Source organism: Sebastes umbrosus, chromosome 19, assembly GCF_015220745.1.
Source record: "Sebastes umbrosus isolate fSebUmb1 chromosome 19, fSebUmb1.pri, whole genome shotgun sequence".
Taxonomy (NCBI): domain Eukaryota; kingdom Metazoa; phylum Chordata; class Actinopteri; order Perciformes; family Sebastidae; genus Sebastes; species Sebastes umbrosus.
This window is the reverse complement of record NC_051287.1, coordinates 12,210,712-12,235,195: the sequence shown is the minus strand read 5'-3', so window position 1 is coordinate 12,235,195 and position 24,484 is coordinate 12,210,712. Positions and strand designations below refer to the sequence as shown.

The following is a 24,484-nucleotide window of genomic DNA, read 5'->3' as shown; positions in this document are numbered from 1 at the left end:
TTTGGCAACCAAGCAGCTGCTTCTTACAACGTCCCATTAGTGAAACAAAGAAATAATCACTGCTGCTCAACTAGTCTCTCTCCCCAGCCAATTAGACTGTTGTCAGGCCATTAAATAGGCATTATCGGTGGTTATAAGCACCATAGATGTGGGTCAATAGGGGCCTACTACACCCAATAGTAGGTTTTATCATCTACTCACATGGTAGATCACTGAAAAAGATATAATATATATATAGTTTCACTTTTGAAACAGTTATTTTAAAACAAAACACGATGTATTTCCCTAAACTTAAAGTGTTTTTGTTGCCTAAACCTAAAGCAGCAATTTTGTTTGTGTTCAAAACACAACGTTTCACGCAGTTTTACAACGTAGTAGACCCCTAAAGAACCACATATATGGCGCTTACAGCAACCAATAACGCCTATTTAATGGCCTGATAACAGTCCAATTGGGTGCTCTCCCTGTGAGTGGTGTTTTCAGACAGGCCTCTCAGCCTCGTGGCCAAACAGGGAGGACGGAGTGACTCCCATGACACCGCACAGGCCCAAACCTCCGGCGTGAACTGGCACGTCTCATCATTAGTCAGCAGGAGTGTGATAAGGGAGCAATTACCTCGACAGTCGCCACGGACGACGACCTTGGCTCGGACCAGAAACGGCCGGGAGTTTGTGTTTGTGCACGCTGGCAGTGTTATGTGAACGAAAGCATAAAGATACAAGAGCCAGATAGGCAGACAACATTTTAAAAATGAGTGTATGTGTGTGTGTGCATTTGGATGCTTGCTAGTGCCTGTCTGTGCCTACGTGAGTGGTTTCCGCCTGAATGCACACATTATGGATTGGACTCCTGGGCTCCAGTCTGTTGGCAGCCTCCAGTGAGCAGCAGCAGTCTGGTCCTGTGGGAGAGACGGTGCTAACAGGGAACAGCCAGCTTAAAGGGGCTGCTTCTCCATGACAGCGGGGTTACACGCCACACTGGAATTAACTGCAAGGGCGAATAACTGAGGCTTTTATTTTGAAATACTCTCGATTGAAGGGCATTTTTTGTCTTTTTTCAGCGTGTTTATTCTTCATATTAGTGATACAGTTCAGGAAGACAGATAAGCAACCACAGCTGGCACCGACGCTGCACCAGCTCCACCTGGGAGCTACAGCTGTGACTTCTACAGATAAATGACTTTCATTATTGACACTGTGTTTATAAGACAAAATTGATCAATCCCGTGGCCCGTGTTAATACGTCTGGACGGAGGCAGGGAAGGAATCAAAGCCCCCCCAGCCATTACAACAGACCATGTGGTACACTTAATTGATCATCATTACATCCTTTCATCTCAAATTAAAGCAGCAAGCAAGGTCAGGACGAAAAGCCGCCACAGATGAAAACAGTAGAACGGGATGAGTCAGCTCGCACCTTTAGAGAAGAATCAACTACACGTGACGCAGGCTTGTTGTCAGAGGAAGCAGCTAAGCCCCAGTGCAGCCAGGCACTCCTCGAGTGTCAGCGGCGCCCTTGCAGTGAGAATGGGACCCACGCCTGAATGGCTCGCTGACAGGCACCGTGAGAGGACAGCCAGTCACTGAGCGCTGACGGCGTCTACTCAGGGTTAGTCACATGGGACGTGGAGGAAATACAAAGGAACGACCTGAGCATGCCAAACACTCTCAATGAGATACAGTGCGGGTGGAAGGTGCACACGGATACACACTAAGTACTTACATCCACATGTGCACTCACAAAAACACAACAATAAATAGACTTATTTGTAGTCTTGAGGTCATTATTTACATTATTTCATAATTTACAAAGACCCAAATTCAAAGTGATGTAACACAGAGTTATAATCCAGGGCTCCAGACTAACTTTTTACATTGGTTGCACTGGTGTGCAGAACTTTTTCATTTAGGTGCACCTAAAATTTGTCACCGCACCTTTTGGCGCTGCAATAATACATTTATTCAAGCTTCTCACCAAAAACTACATTTTACAAGATTACATTTGAACACATCATGATAACGTTAGAATTTACCATAGCACAATACTCATCTTTACTGAATAGAGCCTGAATGCACCATAATGTAAAGGTATTTGACGATGATCGGAGCAGAGAAAAAAATTAGCGGTGTTGGGAACGCAGATAGGAGATAGGCTAGTTATTAGAAAATATTAAGATAATTATCAATATCAATAAAAAATTATATTAATATATTATCAATATATATTAATAATAACATGGCACCAAATTATATTGGTAGATAAGCTCAAAAAGACATTAAAATAGCTATGAAAAGTAATTAACAATTATCAAAATAATTATTAATTATATTGAATAATATGATTTAATGTATAGTAAATCATACTCGGGGCACCTCTCACAGAAAATGATAGCCACTTAATGCAGTCTCATGAATAAGTCTCATTACTCATACTCATACTTAAGTATCAATTTGGAACTTTGATTAATAATTAAATGAATAACTATAACCGAAATTAGACATCGTACCGGGGACCGGGGAGACAGCTGGTGTAACGGGCACCGCAGCAATTTTCTTGACGTAAAAACAATCAATAGTTCTCTTCATTTTGAAGCAGAGAGGACTGAAACTTCTCCCTTATGCCAAGCATGTAGGAGAACTACGGTGGCCGACATGAAAACGCAAATGACCCTCTCTAGAGCCAGTGTTTGGTTTGTCCGTTCTGGGCTACTGTAGAAACATGGTGTAGAAACATGGCGAACTTCATGAAGAGGACCCGCTCCCTATGTAGATATGAAGGGCTCTTTCTAAGCTAACGAAAACACAATGACTCTTAGTTTCAGGTGATTACACACTAATGAAAACATACTTGTTAATATTATATTTTATTTCTGCCAATAGATCCCCCTAAATGTTACACACTGGTCCTTAAAAAATAAGGAGGAATCAAGCGGACTCGTCCTAACGTCCGGAAAGAAGGAGAAAAAGCAGAACTACACCTGCAGACAGTCTGACACAGAAAACCTCATCTTAATCCTCCTCCAAGTCATTACATTAAGAGACGGCGGCAGTGTCTCCTTTAAATGCAAATCTGAGTGACTCCACTGCAATGAAAGAAAATGAGTCACGATATATCAGATCATTGTTGGTGTGGTTGTGGCGAGAGGACCTCACTTTATACATCTTCTGTGGCAGTGCCGTGAAGTAAAATGACGGTGTGAAATCTCCAGTAAACACAATGATCGATAGCTTTAGTTTTTCTAGTAGTTACACTTTTGAACATTTTTTGTTTGGACAATCATTTAAAAGGACTATTGCTATTTATTGTTACTTCACCTGGATGTTTGACCTTCAGGATGATGGATGTGCAGAGCTTGACACTAGAAGGTTGTTTTCACATTAATCTGCTGCAGAGGGAAAGATTCTGTGACCTTAAATCTGAGTTTAAGTCGTGTTCGTACGAGACTGAAAGCCAATCATGATCTCAATATTGATCAAAAATAATCTGGATTATCATTCTGGCAATAATTGTGCAGCTCTCGTGAGTGGTTGCGAGTGTTAAGTTCACTTGAGTAATCAGTGTTAAACTCAACATGAACAATTCCCACTTTAACACCAGGCTGAGGCTACAGTAGTGATGGATGATTTTGGTCTACAACAGTGATTGCATGCCACTGCTCTCTAGAGCTTGTAAATAGCTGCATATCATTTATAAAGTGCCTCATTGGTTCAACAAGCGAGGCTGTCTGGGTATCATTCAGGATTGATCCAGCCAACAAGTATTTTTTGCCACAATTAGTGCGTCTAGACTGATCTGGTAATTTATTTTTTTTCACAGATCAATCAAAACTGAAAGCATACTGTCTAAATGTAGACTGGCTGGCAGCCTAAGGGATGAGGTAACAGAACATCCAGAAAGAGGTGAACCATGAGAGGGACCATGGCGATACAGAGATGCTGAGCACGGCTCTGTCCAATGCAGCAGTCTGGCAAAGCAGCAGTCAGAGTAATAGGATTACCAGGACGAACGCTGTCAGATCACAGGCTCTAAAATCCCTTAGCACCCAGAGCAGGGGGGGCAACCATCACCGATCTACTGTACATCCACATACTGTAAAAACAACGTTTACGCTACTGGTTAGGGCAGCAGCTTGTTTAAGTACTTGTTTAATATATCATAAAAATAATTAATAAAACTACTCGAGAGCTGAAATAATTAGTCAATTAATTGATCTATATTGATAATCTATAAACTGTTTCAGTCATTTTCAGTGAAAAATTGAGAAGATTATCTGTTTTTTTTCTATTTTATCTCATTGTAAACAGAATATCTTTGGGTTTTGGACAGTTGGTCGGACAAAACAAGACATTTGAAGGCATCACCGTGGACTCTTGGAAACTGTGATGGACATATTTTTCACAATTTTGGACATTTCATAAACCAAATGATTAATTAAACAATGAAGAAAATAACTGTTAGTTGCGGCCCTATTACTCTAAAGATTATTATAATTTCCAATTGGCTTAAATTAGGAGGGTTAACCATTTAATTCTTCCAGTGCAAAAATAAAAAAGGTATAATATGGACATATATATATGTTGCCTTATTGTAGATTTGTATGTCTGCCATCACAAAAGGAAAATGTGAATGGACAGCTGGTGTAAAGGAGGTAGATGATGAAAGGATACAAGGGAGAACAAGAAAAAGTAGGTGATGAACCATTTAATAAAACAATGTCAGGTTTGAGGCCAACTGCCTGATTAACCGCATGTTAACCCTGTTTTAGTGGGGGGCTAAACAAGGGGTGTAAATCAGGGAGGCCATCTGTGCCTTACATGCAAACATGTCCCCCCAAAAAGCCCTTTGGAAGAGGCTTTAAGGGTGTGTGAGAGCTTTCATAAAGCTCAGTCATGATGAGTAGCTTAAATCCGTGTCTGAGAGGACGGAGACGGCTCGTCATGTAGCCCACTACACCGGCAACAACCTGTCTGACAACAGAAGGTTGGGCGAAGTGTGCCACCACATGGCACTGATTGATGACAGTCAGCTCCACTCTATTTACTGCTGTCCCCGACTGCCTCCTTCCACTGGTCAAAGTAAATATGAATTCCTGAGAGAAGTGCTTAAATCATGGTACAATTCACAAAATATCTGTGAATATATGTTTTCATTTCTCTCGATGAGGCTCTGCGATTCACCATCAGTAAGGCAACGCAGCAGATTAGAGGATCAAAAGCACTGAATGCCTTTTGTGCAGAATCAAAGGAGTTAGAGATGGGCAGTGTTCAGCATGATAACCAAGATGATCACTGTACTATCTTTGTGATATCTAACTATAAAGCGAGGAATCTCCGTCTGTGTGTCCTTCGCATATCTGGAGAAGCACTCATCCCATCGCATCACACTTGGTAGATGTATTGCTCAGGACCCAATGGAATGCAGTGTTGAATGTGGTGCAATTTGGCCAGATGGTGGCGCTATAACAACTAACTTTTGACCTGTAGCTTATGAACTGTAACTCTCTCAAAATTCTTTTTTTCCTGGATTTTGTGGGTCCAGACGAATGTTACAATTTAAGTCACACCCATTAGATTGATTTTTTCACCATTTTGAATTTGTGTCCAAACAGTGTTGATTTTGGCAGCTATTTTAGATTTAGTCTCAGTCTTAAAATGAAAATGTTTAGTAGATTTAGTCACATTTTAGTCACTTTCATCCTTCATAGTGTTAGTCTATTTTTACTCACGACAACTCAAAACGTTTAAGTCCAGTTTTAGTCGCTGAAAAGTCATTAGAATTTAGTCAAATGTTTTCTCTCTTAATATTGTCAGCCATCCTGGAGGCCAAGCAATTGGCCGGTTCCAACTGGGGCACTGCACTAGTTACCCCAAAACAAGACAAAGTTTAGCAGCTGTAAATCCTCGAGAGATGTTTGGCTGGTGTCATACTGTCCAAAAGTGACAGAGATTTGGTGACAGAGATCTCTTTGTCTCATATCCATTGTAACTGTGACCGAAGGTCAGAGAAGGTCAGCTCAGTAATACTTTTAGCTGGGATAATGGAGCCTGGATAATGTTGGGAAGTCACGACACACTCCTGTACTTGTTTGTACCGAATGTAGGTGATGGCAAGGGGAGACGATCAGACAGAAAGACAAGAAAGCGATCTGACGAGCGTATCACAACACACACACAGAAAGTGAGAAACCAGACCAGTCAAAGGCAAAGATTATAATGAAATCCAATTGGGATCAAATTATTCAAAGGAAGCACAAGAAAAGTACAGAGTTTGGGAAATTGAGATTCTGTTCCAAAAATATGCTAATGCCTCCAGTGCATATGATTAGACGGCTCATGGGCTGTCTCCTCCCTCATTATCAATTCCGTTTTTCTGCCCCGATAGGTTGATGCAAGAGGAGATAACAATGAATGCAGCTTCTCAAACTTTCCCTGCAGAGTGGTGTGTTATATAAACAACACTAAAGTAAGTCACACAGCAGCAGCAGCATACCTTTTCTGGTCCATCAACGACTGAATATACAGCTTTGACTGAAAAACCTAAGTGACGGACATTAATGAATGGACGGAGTTTGACAGGCGGGGGACACTTGGTCCTCCTCTGTGAGACTAAAATGGTGTTAATCTGAGCGACAGTCACATTAGCCCCGTCATTTGGACTGCAGAGAATACGTTATCTTGTTAGTGGCTGTGTGGATGGCAGCGCTGAAGCCGTTTAGAGTCCGTTGGGTGAGCGGCAGCAGTTTACTCACATCATTCATCCAATTAGAGTATAACAGGGAGCGGCCATTGTGTCTCCAACGGACTGAAGCCAAAAACATAATCCCATTGACAAGTTTTTGGACTCCTTAAAGCATCCATGAACCACACATCTGTCAAACTCAACAGATAAAATGAGGGTTTTACAGTAAGTGACAACAGAAAGTGCACCCAATGTACAAGAGGGTCCATATTATTTACTATAAACAGTCCCTTACAGAAGCAGCATACTTTGACATATATTGAAAAATATAATGCAGTCATGTGTAGAATTATACAGATCAACATAAAATGGAAAACCAGTGGCAACTCCAGGAAATCATTCAATAATCCCCCATGAAACCACTTTAAAACCACCCATTTTTACACACTGGGTTTTGTACGGATTAAACAAACAAGATATAAAATGTTAATCAGTGATTTGTAGAGGTGCTGGTAGGCTGGTTGTTACCTTTGGACAGAGCCAGACTAACTGTTTCCAGTCTTTGTGCTACTCTAAGCTACCTGGCTTCTGGCAGTATCAGTGGTCTCATCTAACTCTCGGCAAGGAAGCAAATAATCATTGCAATATGTCGGACTATTCCTTTAAATTATGACAAAAAAAATGCTCTGAGACCTTCACATATGTAATTTGATATGTCTAAGCAGCCATTTGATACCCCTTTCATTCAGGGGACACATGTAATACACAGGTCTACTGAATGGACATCATTGGTTTGTGGACTGCCGTTTTGCAGAGTTCGGCATTTTGGCCGTCGCAACCTTGGTTGTTTGCAACCAGAAGTGACATGAGAGGGTTGAGATAAGTACAACCGAATGCTGAATAAAGACACCAACATGTTATAATTAACTTTCATGAATTGAAAACACACTGTGAAAGGGTTAAAGTTCAAAGACGAAAACATGGACAACTCAGAGACCGGAAAACGCCGTGGTAGCGACCTGTCAATCACAAGGTAGCCACGCCCTAAATCATCCCCTGCTTTATGGTCTATTTGACTCTAAATGGGACCATAATTTACTAAATGAACATCATGCTGTATTGAAGAAGACTTGAAACTAGCAATTGAGACCATAAACTCATGTTTACAATATTTATTGAGGTAATAAATCAAGTGAGAAGTAGGCTCATTTTCTCATAGACTTCTATACAATCAGACTTCTTTTAGCATTCAGAGGAGTCGCCCCCTGCTGGCTGTTAGAAAGAACGCAAGTTTAAGGCACTTCAGCACTGGCCTCACTTCAGAACTGGAGGTTGACGACTGCATTAGAGCCACATTCAATTCCTTCATATGAAATGAAGTTGATATCTGTAGTACTAGTATCCAGTCTGCAGTGAAGTTCACTAAACCGTAGAATTGAACTGAATTACAACTTGAGAGATACGTTTCTTTTGCAGTCTCTTTTTTTTTTTTTTCTCTTCCTCTCTCTTTCTGGGAGTTAATTAAATATACACATTTTTAAATTAATTTCCATCCCTAATATTTGTAATAGGGAACCGTTACGCCACATCTGTGCACCTCACATTACAATCTGAATGACATACTTTTGCTGCGTCACCATATGGAAAACACAATATTGCTTCATCAAGGTATTTAGTCATTCCAAATAGTCCGAATAAAGATGTTAACAGCTATAAAAGGTATGGAGTAGGTAACCGTAACTGTTGACACCAGAAGTCAGGAGCGATTTAACGTCAACTTGAGCTCAGAGCTTTTAAATCCTGCATGTTTATACCAACAAAGACCAAGAGAAGGAGAAGGCAGAGCGAACGCAGCTACGACGAAAAGAGAGACGAAGGTAGTGAAACAAAAAGAGAATCTGGAGGGAGGTTGAACGATATAGGAGCGGGAGAATGAGACCTTGAGGCTTTCTATGTAGCACGCTGGAACAAGATGAGAGAACAGAGATGAATGCGCACACAGAACCACACACACACACACACGACTCCAAATAACATTTAGAAGTAGGGCAGCCTATCTGCCAGCTCAGAAGCCTGCAGCACTTTTCTCAATCATTACCCAACAAACGATAACCATAATACAATAGGCCTTGTTTATCTGCCTACTCATGCTAAGAAAGAATGCTTCCGGGCAGAGAAGCACAACTTGCAAACCTGACACGTTTATTTAAAGTAACATGGAGGATCTGGTAAAAATGTAGACTTTAATTTGTGTGATAAAAAATACTTGTGTGTTTTGCAAAAAATTGAACACCAACAAAATAGTGCTGCTTCTGCTGTGCAACTGTCTGAATCACATATTCATGACAACTCAAACAGGGTTAGTTTCCCCCCCCCATCCACAACAAACTTTGAGCCCGTCCTAAAACCTGACGAGGAGTTGAGAAAGACATGTTTTGGGCGGCAGAGGTGGTTGCCAGGGAGACCGGAGGAGCGGCCTGACATTTGTGGTTAATTCGGATCTGCAGAATAAGGGCTCAACAGTACCATTCATCAACAGACGAACCGAGGCAAACCATGTGATTGAAATTCTAATCTAATTCAAATGGAATTGTTTTATTGGGACGATCGGGATGACCGAGCTGAATTAGTAAATTTACAGACCAGAGAATTACTTTAACCAAATATAGACACAGTGACCAAAAACACAGTTGTGGTTATGGTAGCATACGAAGCAATGACCTCTTGCAGCGAAGAGCAGATGATGATGGGAACCAATGGGTGACGTCACGGTGACTACGTCCACTTCTTACAGTATATACAGTCTATAGCCACTAAACACAAAATACAGCTGAGGCTGATGGGATTGTTAGTGCATTTAGTCAGAAAGTATTGGGCAAATTGAAATTTTGACCGGATAACACGCTGGCCGAAAAAGTCAGGGGAACACCAAAGTTATTGGGGAACATGACTGTTTGTAAGAACTTTCACGGGAATCCATTAGATGTTGAGATATTGTCGCTCAAAACCCCCAAATGTCAACCCAATGGTGGCACCAGATTAAGAGTCAGGGGTTCACAAAAGTAAGTAGGGTTCATCCTATGGGCACCATGAATGTCTGTACATGGTAATCCATCGCATAGTTATTGAGATATTTCAGTCTGGACTGACCAACCGACCGACAGCTGCTGCTCTTGTGGCTAAAAATAAACAAATATATTGCAGATCTGATATAAATTATTAACCCAATTAGCTGAAGTAAATCTGTATGGAAGTTTATTGTGTTGCTCTTGTATTGGATTGAATCATAATATAAAAATGTTCCTATAATTTTGTCCACCTTTTGTACAAATACAGGACATGTTGATACATCATTCTGTGCAAACTCAAGGACATACTGTACGAGCACCCTGATGCAATTGCGCTCACATGACCGCAAGATATACAGGTGCGACACCCACCCAGTACGTCCACACGCACGTGTCCACAGTTCCTGGTCTGTTGTTGACTTAAGTTGTGTTTATACTTGAGATTAGCTACAGAAGGCTTTGAAGCAGGCGGTAACAGATGACGGTTCATATGAGTTTTCTGGCTATGAGCTCTGCTGGGACGTTTATACTGTACACAACTAAAAGCTTAGACTTGCTGACATATTAGAATCCAAATAGAGTAAAAATAACACTGCCTTTGTACAGCTGACCTGGTTGAAAATGCCAACCCTGATTGCTTTGTGTGACATTTGAATTTTAAGCTGTACAACTGTGTTGTGTTATTTTTAGACAATATGATTTCCAAATCTTCTAATATAACGAACAACATACTCTATATTCATGTATCCAATACATACAGGAAACAAGGAAAAAACACAACTACCCTGACTGTGCGTGCTGCGGCTGCAGAGAGCGATGGTCAGGATACATCTGAAGAAAATGTGCCTCCAGGCTCGGCAGCAGGATTGAGTTCATGGTTTTAGAAATGTCTTTTTTCTTATCATGGGGCTTGTTTTGGGTGAGCGCGGGGAGATCATCAGAGTTTATATATATATAAGACTTGACTAATTGTGGCACTGAAAGACACGACATCGCCTCGGGGCAGATGATGAAAGCAGAAGCCTGTGTGTTTGTGGATGCGTGCAACATGATGCTGGTTGTGGAGTAAGAGACCACTCACCACCTGTCTGTCCATCCATGTGAGCAAAGACCTGCTGTCCCTCCACCGCACACACCAGTGTCAAAATAAAGCAGGAACAAAGCATAAAAATACAGCAAAAAAAAAAAAAAGGAAAAGAAATACACGATCAAACATTAACTCAAGTGCGTGCACTCGCGAAAATGACGACATTCACTTTTTAAAGCTAGGGTTGGTAATCTAGAGAAACTAGCAAGAGTACACTAGATTTATTAAATTTATCCATCGGAAAAACCCATCCCAGTTTTGTAAACAACAAACATGGCTATTGTTAGTACTCACAGCTGTCAAGCTATAGCAGCTTGTGAAAGATTAAGATAATGAACATGTTAAACATAACCTGAAGAGAAAATAATTTCCCTGTGGTGATGTTTTTGTGACTCAAAGGTCTGCTGCTAAAATAAAAACGTTTCCAAGATGTCAGGTTTTACAGCAAAGTTACAACAAAGTGATTGGTCAAACAATTGTTATAATTATATTATTATTAATATTATTGTTATAATGTCATATCGTATTGAGATCGTGAACCCAATATCGTAAATCGTATCTTGAGCTGAGTGAATCGGCACACCCTTAATCATTATTAATAGCAAATTTGCTACCCGTTTCGGACACTTTAAAAAGACATATTTGTTTTGACACCCACTTCGTCAACGGTTCGCGTCAAATGTGCACACGCATCATCTGATCCGCCTGTCATATCAGAGGAAATGTTCATTTCTGGCCGATGCCAATATTTCATTTTAAAGCCTTTATATGCCGATGACATGCCACTATCATTGTGCATCCCTACTCAGGTGCATTCACTCACAGGGGCAAATTAAATCTGCATGGCTTCAATCCAACTCTTTATTGAATGAAATCATGTATTAGCATGTTCCCTATAGCCTGTTAGCAGTTAGCTCAGCAGTTACAGTAGGTCAGCAACTAGCCCTGCGAGTAGCCACGATGTCACCAAGCTTCTAGAAACACGCCTGGATGAATACCACTGTGCCACTTTCTGGTGTGACCGGGTCTTAACAGAGCAGATCATGCAGCACTTTAAAAACACTGATCAGATGATTGTGTGACTTTTTTCTTTTCAAATGACTGTTAATGATGAAGAATGGGACCCCCTTTCTCTGGGGGGTTTGGTTCAACAAAGGGAGGGCAACCCTTTCAAAGCTGAGATCACGTCTAATCCAGTACACATATAGGTCACCCACAATGCTCTTGTACATCTGCCATTAAGCTTGCATGAATGCAGAGTGAAAACAATGCCCCCAATGCCTCCTTAAATAGTGCGTATCCCATATTCGCACATGTGAGCGTGCACACAGAACAACACCCGTCCAACCGCCCCCACTTTGCTATAGATCTGTAACCCCCCCCACCCCCTGGAGTTAATCTGTGCTCTCATTTCTCCGCTGCTTTTTCTGGGACGTGCAGGGTGCGTAATTGTTATGCAAAAATGTGATTCATTGATATTTCGGAACAGTTTGTGTCGGGTCCTGACTCTGGTTCAGTTTTTCCTAACGGTCACGTTGTTTGATCATCATCTGTGTCCAAGTCTAACGTCGGCTCTACGACCACTTAGAGTGAAATGCCTCATTTGTTATGGCTAGCAGCCAAATCTGCCATCTGACCAGAGAAAGAAACAGGGAAAGAAACAGGGAAAGAAACAGGAAGAAACAGAAAGAATCAGGGAAAGAAACAGGGAAAGAAACAAAGAAAGAAACAGGGAAAGAAACAGAAAGAAACAGAAGGAAACAGAAAGAAACAGGGAAAGAAACAGAAAGAAACAGGGAAAGAAACAGAGAAAGAAACAGAAAGAAACAGAGAAAGAAACAGAAAGAAACAGAGAAAGAAACAGAAAGAAACAGAAAGAAACAGGGAAAGAAACTGGGATATCTGAGGAAGTGAAATATGGATATTTCTGTTTCTTCTGTTTTTTTTTTTATTTTGGCTGCCAGCAAATAAGTTGACTGCTGCCACAGTGTTGCATGAGTGAATGACAGGTGGTCACATGAGCATAGAGAAGAGAAACCAGATGGTTAATGTCACACACACACAAACACACACACACATACATGCCTTAGCCTTGCTTCATGATTTGGCAGTTAAATAAATCTCTTGGGTTTTTGTTGACATCCTCGAGCCTAGACGCAACTGAAATATGTAATGCCAGTATTTGTGTTGTTCTGTTTGTGTTTGTGATGCAAGTTATATTTGATATTTGTTTTGTGTTTAAGAAACCAACACATTCTCACTCCCGACTCGTCAAGTACCGCCGCTTGGTCAGTAGCCCTCGGCATCGGACGCCGACGTACGGGGTACCCCTCTTACGTTACTTTTAGAGGCATGTAAACATACGTTTTCACAGGAAGTTAGGTTTTGGCAACATAGCAACTTAGTTAGGGTTAGGAATCGGTCGTGGATGACGTTAACTTCATTGACTAACGACTCACGGGACTGATGATACCAACGAGTCACGTGACTAATGACTGACGTGACAAAATAAGTCAATGCTACTTTTAGTTTCACACGGGCCACTAACATCGGTCTACTGGTTGAAAGTCGTGCGTTTGTTTGACCCATCCACCTCTCCTATCACCCTAACCCTTAGCAGACTCTCACCCTATCAATACTACGTCAGAGTGGAAACCACTTATAGTGATCACAAAGGACGGACTCATTCCTATATAAATGCTGTTTAAAGAATTTGCTTATCGTAATCAAGTAGTCCGCTTATAGTGTTCATTTGGGGTCTTTACATGACAACATATGGAAAAACATTTTAAAACTACGCTAGACTAACGTTAATTGAATTTTTGTTTAATTTTTTTAACTTTACTCCCTTGATGCTTTGCCTCGTGGACTGTCTGCTTTCCGGCTGGATACCCGCGCTGTGTGCACATTGACATCATGAGGGGAAAATCTCTGAATAAAAACACAAATGCGCACGGAGAAAGCGCCCTCGTCAAGTGGATCGTTAATCCCTGGTCATGTAAAGTGAAACTTTTTCCGATCCTCAACCAGCTGTGCGGCACACGTGCAGACCGCCGCCCGTCTCCTTCAATGTCGCTATGGGGTGAGCGAGCGAGGAGCACCGGGCAAATGGGGCGCCGTTCATCTGCATACACACTCGCGCTGCAGAGACGGCCAAAAACGGCGATGCCTCACCCTCGGTGTATTCATGTAATAAATACACAAATGTCAATTAGATGGTAATCTGCACGAGAAATGATGCACAACAACAAAAATTCAGACCACTTAGACAGACGTGATCACTATAAGAGGTTTCCACTGTAGTTGAAAACCCGGTGCGTCGCATACAGTTGCTAAAGGGTGCCTCCGAGCGTCTGAATCCGATGCCGAGGGTCACTTAGCAAGCGGCGGTACTTGACGAGTTGGGAGTGAGAATGGGTTGAAAAAACAAACAAAAAACACACAAACTGGTTGTCTGCACATGTGAACACACACCTGTACTGTATATGTAAGGTTTCGTTTTCTGTGTGTACATGCAGATCTATTGCTGCAATAAAACAAATATTTGTACGCCAATATTGACTTATTATGTAACTGCTTCTCCAAAATCTAAAACAGTTTCAACCACAGTCTGAGTAAAGTCTGAAGCGTTAGAGGACACAAAGTTAAACTAAGGCAGAGTAGAAATGTCTGCTGCACTCTTGACAGGTCCAGAGTGCCTGTTTTCCTGCAACATCCCCTCAGCCAAAACATCTTCTCCTGACTGAGTCATGACAGTTCAGCATGCTCTCGGGCTCAACGGACCCGTGCTGAAACGGAGGAACCCAAAAACACATTAGGTTTGCCTTCTTTCTCGCACGGCAGAGAGAGAGAGAGAGAGAGAGAGATCCTCTCGTGAGGTGTTCCAGACAGACAGGGGGACAAATGCAGACAGAGGGGAGCCATGTCATCTCCAGCAGCGAGACTCTTGGCAGTCTTGAGGAAAGGAGGCTGCATCCTGACGGACATGCGAGGGAGGCTTAAAATCCCATTAGAGCCGATCAAAATTCAAAGGGTAGCATGCATAGCCGGCCCGCAGCCTAAAAATCTATTCCCGTCAGCACTGAGTAGATAGCAGAGATGGGCTAAATTGAGACGGTCTATTTTGGTAGGAGGAGAGTGAGGGGATGGAAAGAAAACAGCAGTGGATGATGGAGAGGGTTGGGGGGGTTGGGATGACAAAAACACAAGACAGGGGGTGAGGAGGAGGAGAGCTTTAAACTTGTTTCCTTTTGTAGGGAGACCTCTTGTAAATAGTTTGTGCTTGTTTCCCAAGGAAATTCCAGTAAATACACACTCTGAGGCAGTGGGATGCAGCAACGCCAGCGTTTGTCCTTCAGCTTCATTAATCAATTGCGGAGGTTGTTTTGAATGCAAGGGGTCTCACGCACACACATTCATACAACACGTGTGTGTGAACGCACGCGCACACTGCTGGGGAGGTTTCTATGCCACCGGTCAAACTGAATGAAACTAATTCTTATAAACCACAAAACACAGTGGGACCAGTCAGCCGTTTACTGGGAAAAAGGTTTTTTACAAAACACAACTCTGAAAAGATCCACAGGATACAAAATTGTGTCTTTTCACTTTGTTGCTGTTGGAATGGCAGGTGTGTATGAGGACCTGACTGAACTAGCACAGCTCTGTCTAACCTAGGTTCACTGTCTGCTCTGTGCTCTCTCTCTCTCTCTCTCTCTCTCTCTCTTCTCATGTTTGCTCCTGTTTTCTTCTCACATCGACTGAGACTAAAGAGATTAGCCGAGAGAGAGATGAAACGACTACGGCTCTGCCAGCCAGCCAGCCACCACGCAAAACCCCTCTCGGTTCCAGGACTTCCTCACTCTTTAATCACACTCAACTCCTCCGCTGCGCGCAGTCCCTCGGCTAAAGGGGGTTGCGCTTTTTAAATTAAAGGCCTTTTTGCTTTTGTGAAAAGAGGAGGAAGAGAAAGTCAGGAAGGCCGGTCAATATGCAGCTACACAATGCTAATTACGTTTGACTTGGCAACCAACCCTAAACGCGCGCGCCCACCCTCTAAAACGCGTCATGTGTTTGCATTCACTCAGCGGAGGCACAGTGTGAGGGGCTTCACCCCCACAAAAAGAGGCGGTTGGTTGGCACCAAAATACAATCTTTACTTCCCATGTGTTTGAAACCAGGGGACACAAACACACACACACACCAGATGCACATTAACCAGGCACACTAGCAATTCTACAAGACATTAATGGACTTTAAAATGGGACTATGCGATTTTTGAAAGAAGAAAAAACACAATCTCCCCTTACAAATAAAAAAACAGAATGCAAAAGCGATAAAACACACCCCTGCTCAATTTAAGACACTCAGAGGCTTTGCTACTACAGACCCTTGCTATAGACCCGACGTCATCAAAAATATGCGTGTGCATGTTGGCAACGGAAGTGGCGGATTGCCCCAGCACATCCAGACAGGTTATCAAGCTTTAAACATCGAATTAAAGCGTTTAGCAGCATCAACAATCAATGTCATCAATGTCTGGTTGTCAGAATCGATATTCCAACAGCGGACTTAAGCCGTACAGACTTCTGACAGGATCACGACCGTTTCAGAACAACAGGTGTTTCGGTTTAACTGAGTGACTGAGTTAACTGGTGACTTTCAGCCAAACGCGTCCGTTGTCGCTCGTAGTGACTTACGTAAATGCTTGGCGTAGATAATAAAACACAGACGAGCATGTATTTATTAATGTGTATTGCTGCGAGCTATAACGTTACGCTAAACGTGTTGACTACCATGATCAAAAATGTTTGTAGTGCCCGTTCTAAAACTCAATTAAACCAATACTCTCAAAACATCTAGTGACTGGTATGCTCGTATTTTCTCACTTGTGTGACTTTACATGCTAGGTTTCTCCACCAAATATGTATATATACCACATATATCACTATACACTGAATATTGGGCCACTTGCTAATGTCTTCTATTCTCTCACTAACAGCACACAAATCTGGATAGTCAATTTGTTTAGGTTGTATTCACGTTCTTTGGCGGTTAACGCTCTTGCATAGCTTGACAAGCTATTGCACTCTGCCGTACTTCCATTGCCAAAGTGCATGCACACACCTACCTACAAATGTCATCGTTTGCAAACTGTAACGATACGATACAATACGTTACGATACGTTACGATACGTTACGATACGATACGATACGATACGATATGTTACGATACGATACGATATGTTACGATATGTTACGATACGATACGATACGATATGTTACGATACGATACGTTACGATACGATACGTTACGATACGATACAATACGATACGATACGATACGATACGATATGTTACGATACGATACGATACGTTACGATACGATACGATATGTTACGATATGTTACGATACGATGCGATACGATACGATACGATATGTTACGATACGATACGTTACGATACGATACAACTGTATTGTCAGTTTGCACTGAAATTCATTTTGCATCCATAGGCAGCTCAGTTTGAGAAAAAGTACATATACAATAGACATACTGTTACCATAAACAAACAGACAAGTAAGACCCATCAGAGAAAAACCAAAACACATCACAATTAACCTTACGTAACCCATTAAAAAATGACCATCTGTCTCCTTAGCATGGTCTATAACCATTGCTACTGTTGCACTACATGTTAGCATGTCACAGATGAAGATTTGAATGTTTCTTCAACACAAACATGTTTGTGTTTACAGTTTTTCCTGCTTGTGGTCCCATTCCAATTGCCCTAAATATGAGTTGTTGTTTTGTTTTGTTTTTTATTTTAAAAGGGGACATATGCTCATTTTTATGTTCTTCTTCTAGAACACATTGACATGCTTTAATTACGAAAACACATTATTTTTCCTGTCTGTCTGTTCATCCACCAGTCAGTGTTAACACACGTCTATAGATAGTAACATCTCTCTAGTCGCCGTCAGCAGAGATCACATTAACCACACATGACAAGATATAACAAATGAGAGGTAGTTTAGTTTATAGACCGGTCCTTCCTAACTGTTTACATTAGCCACACAGGGGACTCTATAAAGCAGATATTCTATACAATAGGCTGAGAGTTGCAACCTAAATACATTCATTATTGATTCAAAGCTTTCTCTGGACCTCGAGGGAACTTGACATACACAAAACCAGCATGTATGCATCCACAAACTCGGACATGAATAAGCACTAATGAGCGCGCGTCTTTAAATAGCAACGGCACATAAATAGGAGCTGGTAAACAGAACTCCATTTGATGTAAAAACTAGGTCTGATGTGTTTGTTTTTTTCAGAGATAATCTTTTTTCTTGTAGCAATCAAAAGCATCTTCCCTGCCTGCCTCTACCTGCTCCACGGCTGTTTTATGTTCTGTCTCAGCTTGCCGTGTATCACCCCCGATGATCGTGTTTACTTTACAACCTTATTGATTTGTCAGTTTGGGAATCGTAAGGAAATAAGAAGCACTAGTATATGTGCGCACTCGCACAGATACACGCACTCATAAACAGTCTGGTTTTTGTCTCTGTTCCATAGACCTACTTTCTTAGATGGGTTTAGTCTGCTTAAAATAACTCTCTCTAGCAGCGGGGTTCCTCTGATTTTATACACACACACACACACACAGTTTCACACCAAAATACAAATCCAATATTTTACACTAGAGGAGCCAAAAACAAAGTCTTGAAAAAAGAAAAAGAAAAAGTTTGGGAGTGTTGCATTTTTCAGAGGATAAAATGCACATTATGGCTTTTTAGTAGCTCAAAAAAAAAAATGAAACCACGCTGACATCTCTCTCCTGCATATTCACTGAGCTAGGGTTAAGAGCCTTGTCATGTCTGAACCGAGCGAGTCTGGTGAGTCACACTAACATTACAGAACCACCCCGGCTCTCTGATATACGGCTCTGTGTTAGCTCCTAGAGGAAAATGCTGGCCCCGCTGGGACAATGAGAGGGGGAAAATGATTACATGATCCCCATAGTATCACTGCTGATATAGCTTTATGGGGGGGGGAAAAACACACCGAGTCTGACTATGATATGATTAGTGTGAATAACAATGAGGAAATCAAGCTCATACAAAAAAAAGGTTGCTTTGCAAAATTCTAGTTAACTATTAGCTCTATAATGCAATAATAATATTAAGCCACTGTGTGACTTTAATCAAAGGCCGCAATAACATGCCCACACACACACTGACACACACACACAGTGTCCTTGAACTTTCACAAACATCATCTAGAAAGGGCAACGCACTATTCAGCAAAGAAAGCCACTCCAGTTCTTTCTTATTGCTTTTTCTTTCTGCTAAATTCAGTTCAAGTCCCTGATCTGTTGTCCAGCCAGTGTGTTCGTGCGTCACTACATTCTCAATACAAACTTCATCTGACACTGTCTTTGTATTGTGTGTGTGTTTACTGTGTTATTGTAAAGATAGGTTCTGTCCATCTCTTACCCTGATTCTCCTCATGGCTGCCACGATCTCCATCCGACTGTTGGGCCTGGACACGTCCAGACTCCCCACGTACTGAAGTAAACAATCACACATTGGAAGAGCATGAGAGTCACACAGATGTTACCTCACACACACACACAAACTACACCACAGCTGCACAATTATCTCCAACGGCTCCCAAAAATAAAATGTTTGTTGGGGTTCTTATAAAGACAAAAACTGCCTTCACACCGTCTACAATATGTGGTAAAAGCCATAGTGGAGATGCATCGTCCATCTTTATTATCCATCATATCAAACCAAATATTTCTATTGAAATGTGGCAACCAGTGCTTCTCCATTTATGTGTTGAATGTATTGTATAAATGACTAGCTCTGCCTTATTAATAAGCTCTTTGTAGCTTGCATATATTCAAATTTGTGGCTGTGTAATTAAGCGGCTCTAGGGACCATGTTGCTTTTAGTAGTTTTGATGTAAAATGAGTGAGTAACACTGACACAAATAGTCAACTAGATGAGGAGAAGAGTTTTTATTAATCTGTATTTGTTGGCTTATATACTTATTTACTTGTATTCATTCAGAAGTAGGGCTGCAACTAATGATTATTTTCATTGTTGATTATTCTGTCGATTATTTTATTATTTACAAGATGACGTCCTCAAATGTCTTGTTCTGTCCACAGCTCAGAGATATTCAGTTTACTGTCATAGAGGGTTTTTTTAATTGCTCAAACCGATTAAACAATTATCAAAATAGTTGATTTAATTTAGTTAATTGATTAATTGTTGCAGCTCTAAAAATGTGGCAACTAGTGCTTCTCTGTTTATGCGTGTAATGTATTGTATAAAGGACTAGCTTTGCCTTCATAATAAGCTCTTTGTGGCTTCAAATTTTGGTAATGAAGCGGCTCTAGGGGACCATGTTGCTTTTGTTGTGACTGTTATTTTGATGTCTGAGGGTGTAAAATGAGTAACACTGACACAAATGTTAACTTTATCAAAGAGAAGGGTTTTTATCAATCTGTATTTGTTGGCCCATATATTTATTAAACTTGTATTCATTCAGAATTAGTGCTGCAACTAATGATTATTTTCATTGTCGATTACTTTCTCAATTAATCGATTAGTTGTTTGGTCTCTAAAATGTCAGAAAATGGTGAAAAATGTCAATCAGTGTTTCCCCGAAAGCCCAAGATGACGTCCTCACGTCTCGTTTTGTCCACAACTCAAAGATATTCAGTTTACTGTCATAGAGGAGTAAAGAAACCAGAAAATATTCACATTTAAGAAAGCTGGAATCAGAGAATTTAGACTCAAATCGATTAATCAATTAGCAAAATAGAATTTAATAGTTGACAACTAATTGATTAATCTTTGTAGCTCTGTTAGTAATTCATTGCGATATTGTTTTATATAATATGTAGGCTACATGCTGCTATATGAGGAAGGATGTTCTTAGTCCCACCTGCCATCAGATTATATTTATAGGTAGATATTTATGGAAAAGTTTATCCCTTATCTCATTTTATTGCGTCTTTTTTGTCCTGATATTTCAGTGTTTTTTTTTATATTGTTCTTGTGGCCTTCTTCTTTTTGCTGGGTCCTGATCCCAGTAAGCCTTTGAGTACTCTTTGTCATGTTTTTGGTCTGTCTGTCTCTTGTCTGTGCTCTACCTTATTGTCAATACAGATGCCATCCTCTATTTTTGCTGCAAAACAAATCTACCTACAGGTACAAATAAAGTCACCTGAACCTGAACCTGATTCTTACTTAGTATTTTGCTTTTGTTTTGTTAAAAAGTGTGAGTTGTATTCCCACAGATAAAACTGTTTGTGTTTTATTATTAAAGAATAAAGAAATGGAATAAAGAGATGCTGAGAAAGAAAGAGACAAAAACAAAGAGATGAGGAAGCTGCTTGATAAGCAAATCAAAAGCTATAAGAAGCAGCCTTGTGATTGAACTTTGGGACCAGTAACACTTGCCATGTGTTAACCCTTTCTACCACTGTGCTCTCTTGTTTCTCTCTCTATCTGCCTGCAAAACAGTCCCAAAAATAAAGTTGAAAAAAAAAAAAAAACTGTCAAGCTGAGAGGTTAATAATTCAATGACTTGGGGGAAAACCTGAAAATACACTCAGTTCAGTTCACTTTTTGAGCACCAAAAAATAAGGACATCCAGCTCTCTAAGGATTACATATTCCCCATTAGGCTTATTGCAGCATTTAAGGTCCCATATCGTGCTCATTTTCAGGTTCATACTTGTTTTTTGTGTGTCTACTAGAACATGTTTACATGCTGTAATGTTAAAAAAAAACTTTATTTTTCCTCATACTGTCGGCTTGAATATACCTGTATTTACCCTCTGTCTGAAACGCTCCGTTTTAATGCATTTTGACGGAATTGCAACAGAATTGCGTAGCTAGGCAACCGCTTGGGTCCATGTGTACTTCCTGTCAGCTGATGATATTCACATACACTGCAACAGGAAATAAACTGGGACACATTTAGAATGTTTAAAATCTTGTCAAGGGGCTAAATATTGTGTGACATCTTTTGTGACATCACAAATGGGCAGAAATCCTGACAGCTTGTTTCAAATGCAGAGTTTCTGAATACGGGTCTGTGTGTGTATTTCCCTGTGGATTGAGTGTTTCGATACTTTCACAGTATTTAAATAGGACTTAAAGGGACTGTTTGTAACTTTTTAAGCGTATAAATGTACCGGGTCGGGACACATGCGCGCTCGCATATGCTGGAGTCTCTTCTCTGCCTGCTTGCCTTCACTCACACAGCTCGCATTCTCGCTGTCTCTCTCCACCTCTAGACGTGAATGCACGCTCACTCCAAACTGCAGAAGAGTTAGTAGCTCTGAGAATATCTAGTGGACGTTTGTGCAGAAATAACTGCTGCAGCTCCTCCAGACCAACAGAGGTTTCCCATGTCTTGTGAAGTGACGGGGCTCCGCAGCAAGAAACGTTATCATCTCCGACCAGGTTCCGGTGTCTCTCCGGCCGCGGTCGGGAGGCGATAACCTTTCTCTTCCTGCTTCAACTGAGGCAGGAAAAGCCAACACTAGGATCAGCAGTGATTCATGGAGAGACCTTCGTCTGGTCAGCTAACATTACTGCCAAGCAGGTGAAATATAGAGTGATATTGTGGTTTTAGCTGACGTGTGTCGCCTCGTAGAGCGAGGACAAACGCGGGCAACAGGACGCTGACTTTCGTTGACTTAACGGCCACAGGTGTCGCTGTTAACGTGCATTTCTGAAAGTTACAAACAGTCCTTTAAGCCTGCTTTATAATAAAAAAACATGAAAATCTCACTTTTTTTTATAATATGGGACCTTTAAACCACATGTGTTCAAACTTGATGGTGATGGTGATGGTGATGGTGGATCCCAGCTGAAAGGGTCCACAGTGTACCTGCTTAATTATAATAAGGAGGAGAGTTGATCTCACCTTGGCTTGGAAAGAGATGCCATGCTGGTACGCCTCGTCGTTGTGCAGAGGCAGCCTCGAGTCCGCCACATCGTCCACCAGGTTGTACCTGTTCCTCGCCGGCATCCCGGGTCTCCAGCTCACCCAAACACTGCTCTAACTTACTAATATCACACTATAATGTCGTCCTGTGTGGCTCCAGGAGGAGGAGAGAGTTCCCGCTGGAGACGCAGTCCATTGTTGGGGTCCTGTCCTCAAAGAGAGAGAGGACAGATTTTTGGGCGCAAAAAAAAAAAAACACACCGAGACACACTCCAAGAAGGATTTCCTTCTCTCTTCTCGGAATAAAACAACAACCACAAACACCACGTGGTGTGTTTCCAGAGCAGGAAGAAGCGCTGTTCTTCTCTCCGCAGGTGATGTTGGCGCGCTGTGGAGATGTGTGTGTGTGTTTGGTGGTAAAGCACCGCTGCAACCTCCGTCTCTCTCTGTCTGTCTGTCTGTCTCTCTCTCTCCACACAGCACAAAGCAGGCTGCTCATTGGAGCAAAGTTCCCAGGCGTGATGCAACCAACCCAGAGCTGCATGGGGAGTTTGATAGTTACAGTCCTTCCTTCTGGAGATAGAGACATCTGATTCACTTATTCCTGTGAATCTGCAGGTGGATTTACTACAGTATATATTGGGGAGATATTCTTCAGAAAAGTAAAAAAAAAAAAAAAAAAGAGGGAATTTCAACAGTAGGTCATATTTTAAAGGTCCCATATTATAAAAAAGTGATATTTTCATGTTTTTTTATTATAAAGCAGGTTTAAGTCCTATATGAATACTGTGAAAGTATCGAAACATTCAATCCACAGGGAAATACACACACAGACCCGTATTCAGAAACTCTGCATTTGAAACAAGCTGTCAGGATTTCTGCCCATTTGTGATGTCACGAATATGCAATATTTAGACCCTTGACACAATTTTAAAATTAACATTCTAAATGTGTACCAGTTTATTCCTGGTTTGCAGTGTATGTGAATGTCATCAGCTGACAGGAAGTACACATGGACCCAAGCTGTTGCCTAGCAACCCAATTCTGTTGCAATTCCGTCAAAATGCGCTAAAACGGAGCGTTTCAGACAGAGGGTAAATACAGGTATATTCAGGCCGACAGTATGAGGAAAAAGAAAGTTTTTTTTTTAACATTACAGCATGTAAACATGTTCTAGTAGAAACACAAAATACAAGTATGAACCTGAAAATGAGCATAATATGGGACCTTTAAAGGGGACTTATTGTGCTTCTGTGCTTTCCCCCCCCTTTTCTTCACTTTATTATATAGTTTTTTGTGCATGTAAAAGGTCTGCAGAGTCAAAAAAGCCCAAAGTCCACGCCAAAGGGAGTTATACTCTCCTGAAATGCCTTGCTTGAAGTCCCGCCTTTTTATTCAGTAACGTGGTGACGTCATCAAGTGGCACATTTGCCCAGTAGTGGCTAGTTTGGCACATTATTTTTCCGGCTACATTTTTCTTATTGCATCATGCAGTGATTCTACTGTAGGCCGTGAGCCTTAGGCTGTTCTTTTCAATATAAAAGGCATCTTTCAAGTTGTATTTTGCTCTTCATAACTGCATTACAGAGTCATGCTGCTGATGATCAAATGGCTAAGATTCATTGCACAAACCTCATTAGTTGTTTACATCGTCCTTGCAGTTTCCCCACAGGA

General features: G+C 41.2%; 1 protein-coding gene across 2 annotated transcripts in view; it reads right to left on the bottom strand.

Annotated features, from left to right (window-relative positions):
- Nucleotides 1-23,340, bottom strand: part of si:dkey-34e4.1 (carboxyl-terminal PDZ ligand of neuronal nitric oxide synthase protein) — a 59,527-nt gene extending 36,187 nt beyond the window's left edge. Inside the window, exons 1-2 of one of the 2 annotated variants that reach the window (XR_005204395.1) lie at nucleotides 22,790-23,339; nucleotides 19,331-19,402 (exon numbers count right to left, since the gene is read on the bottom strand). Coding sequence is in view for 1 of the 2 variants with exons in the window: in XM_037752662.1 (XP_037608590.1) it covers nucleotides 19,331-19,402; nucleotides 22,790-22,894 (177 nt within the window). In the remaining variant the exon portion in view is untranslated. Of the gene's footprint in view, nucleotides 1-19,330; nucleotides 19,403-22,789 lie in introns of both variants that reach the window. The other variant, XM_037752662.1, reaches the window with a different exon arrangement.
- Between the last annotated feature and the right edge of the window lie 1,144 nt (nucleotides 23,341-24,484).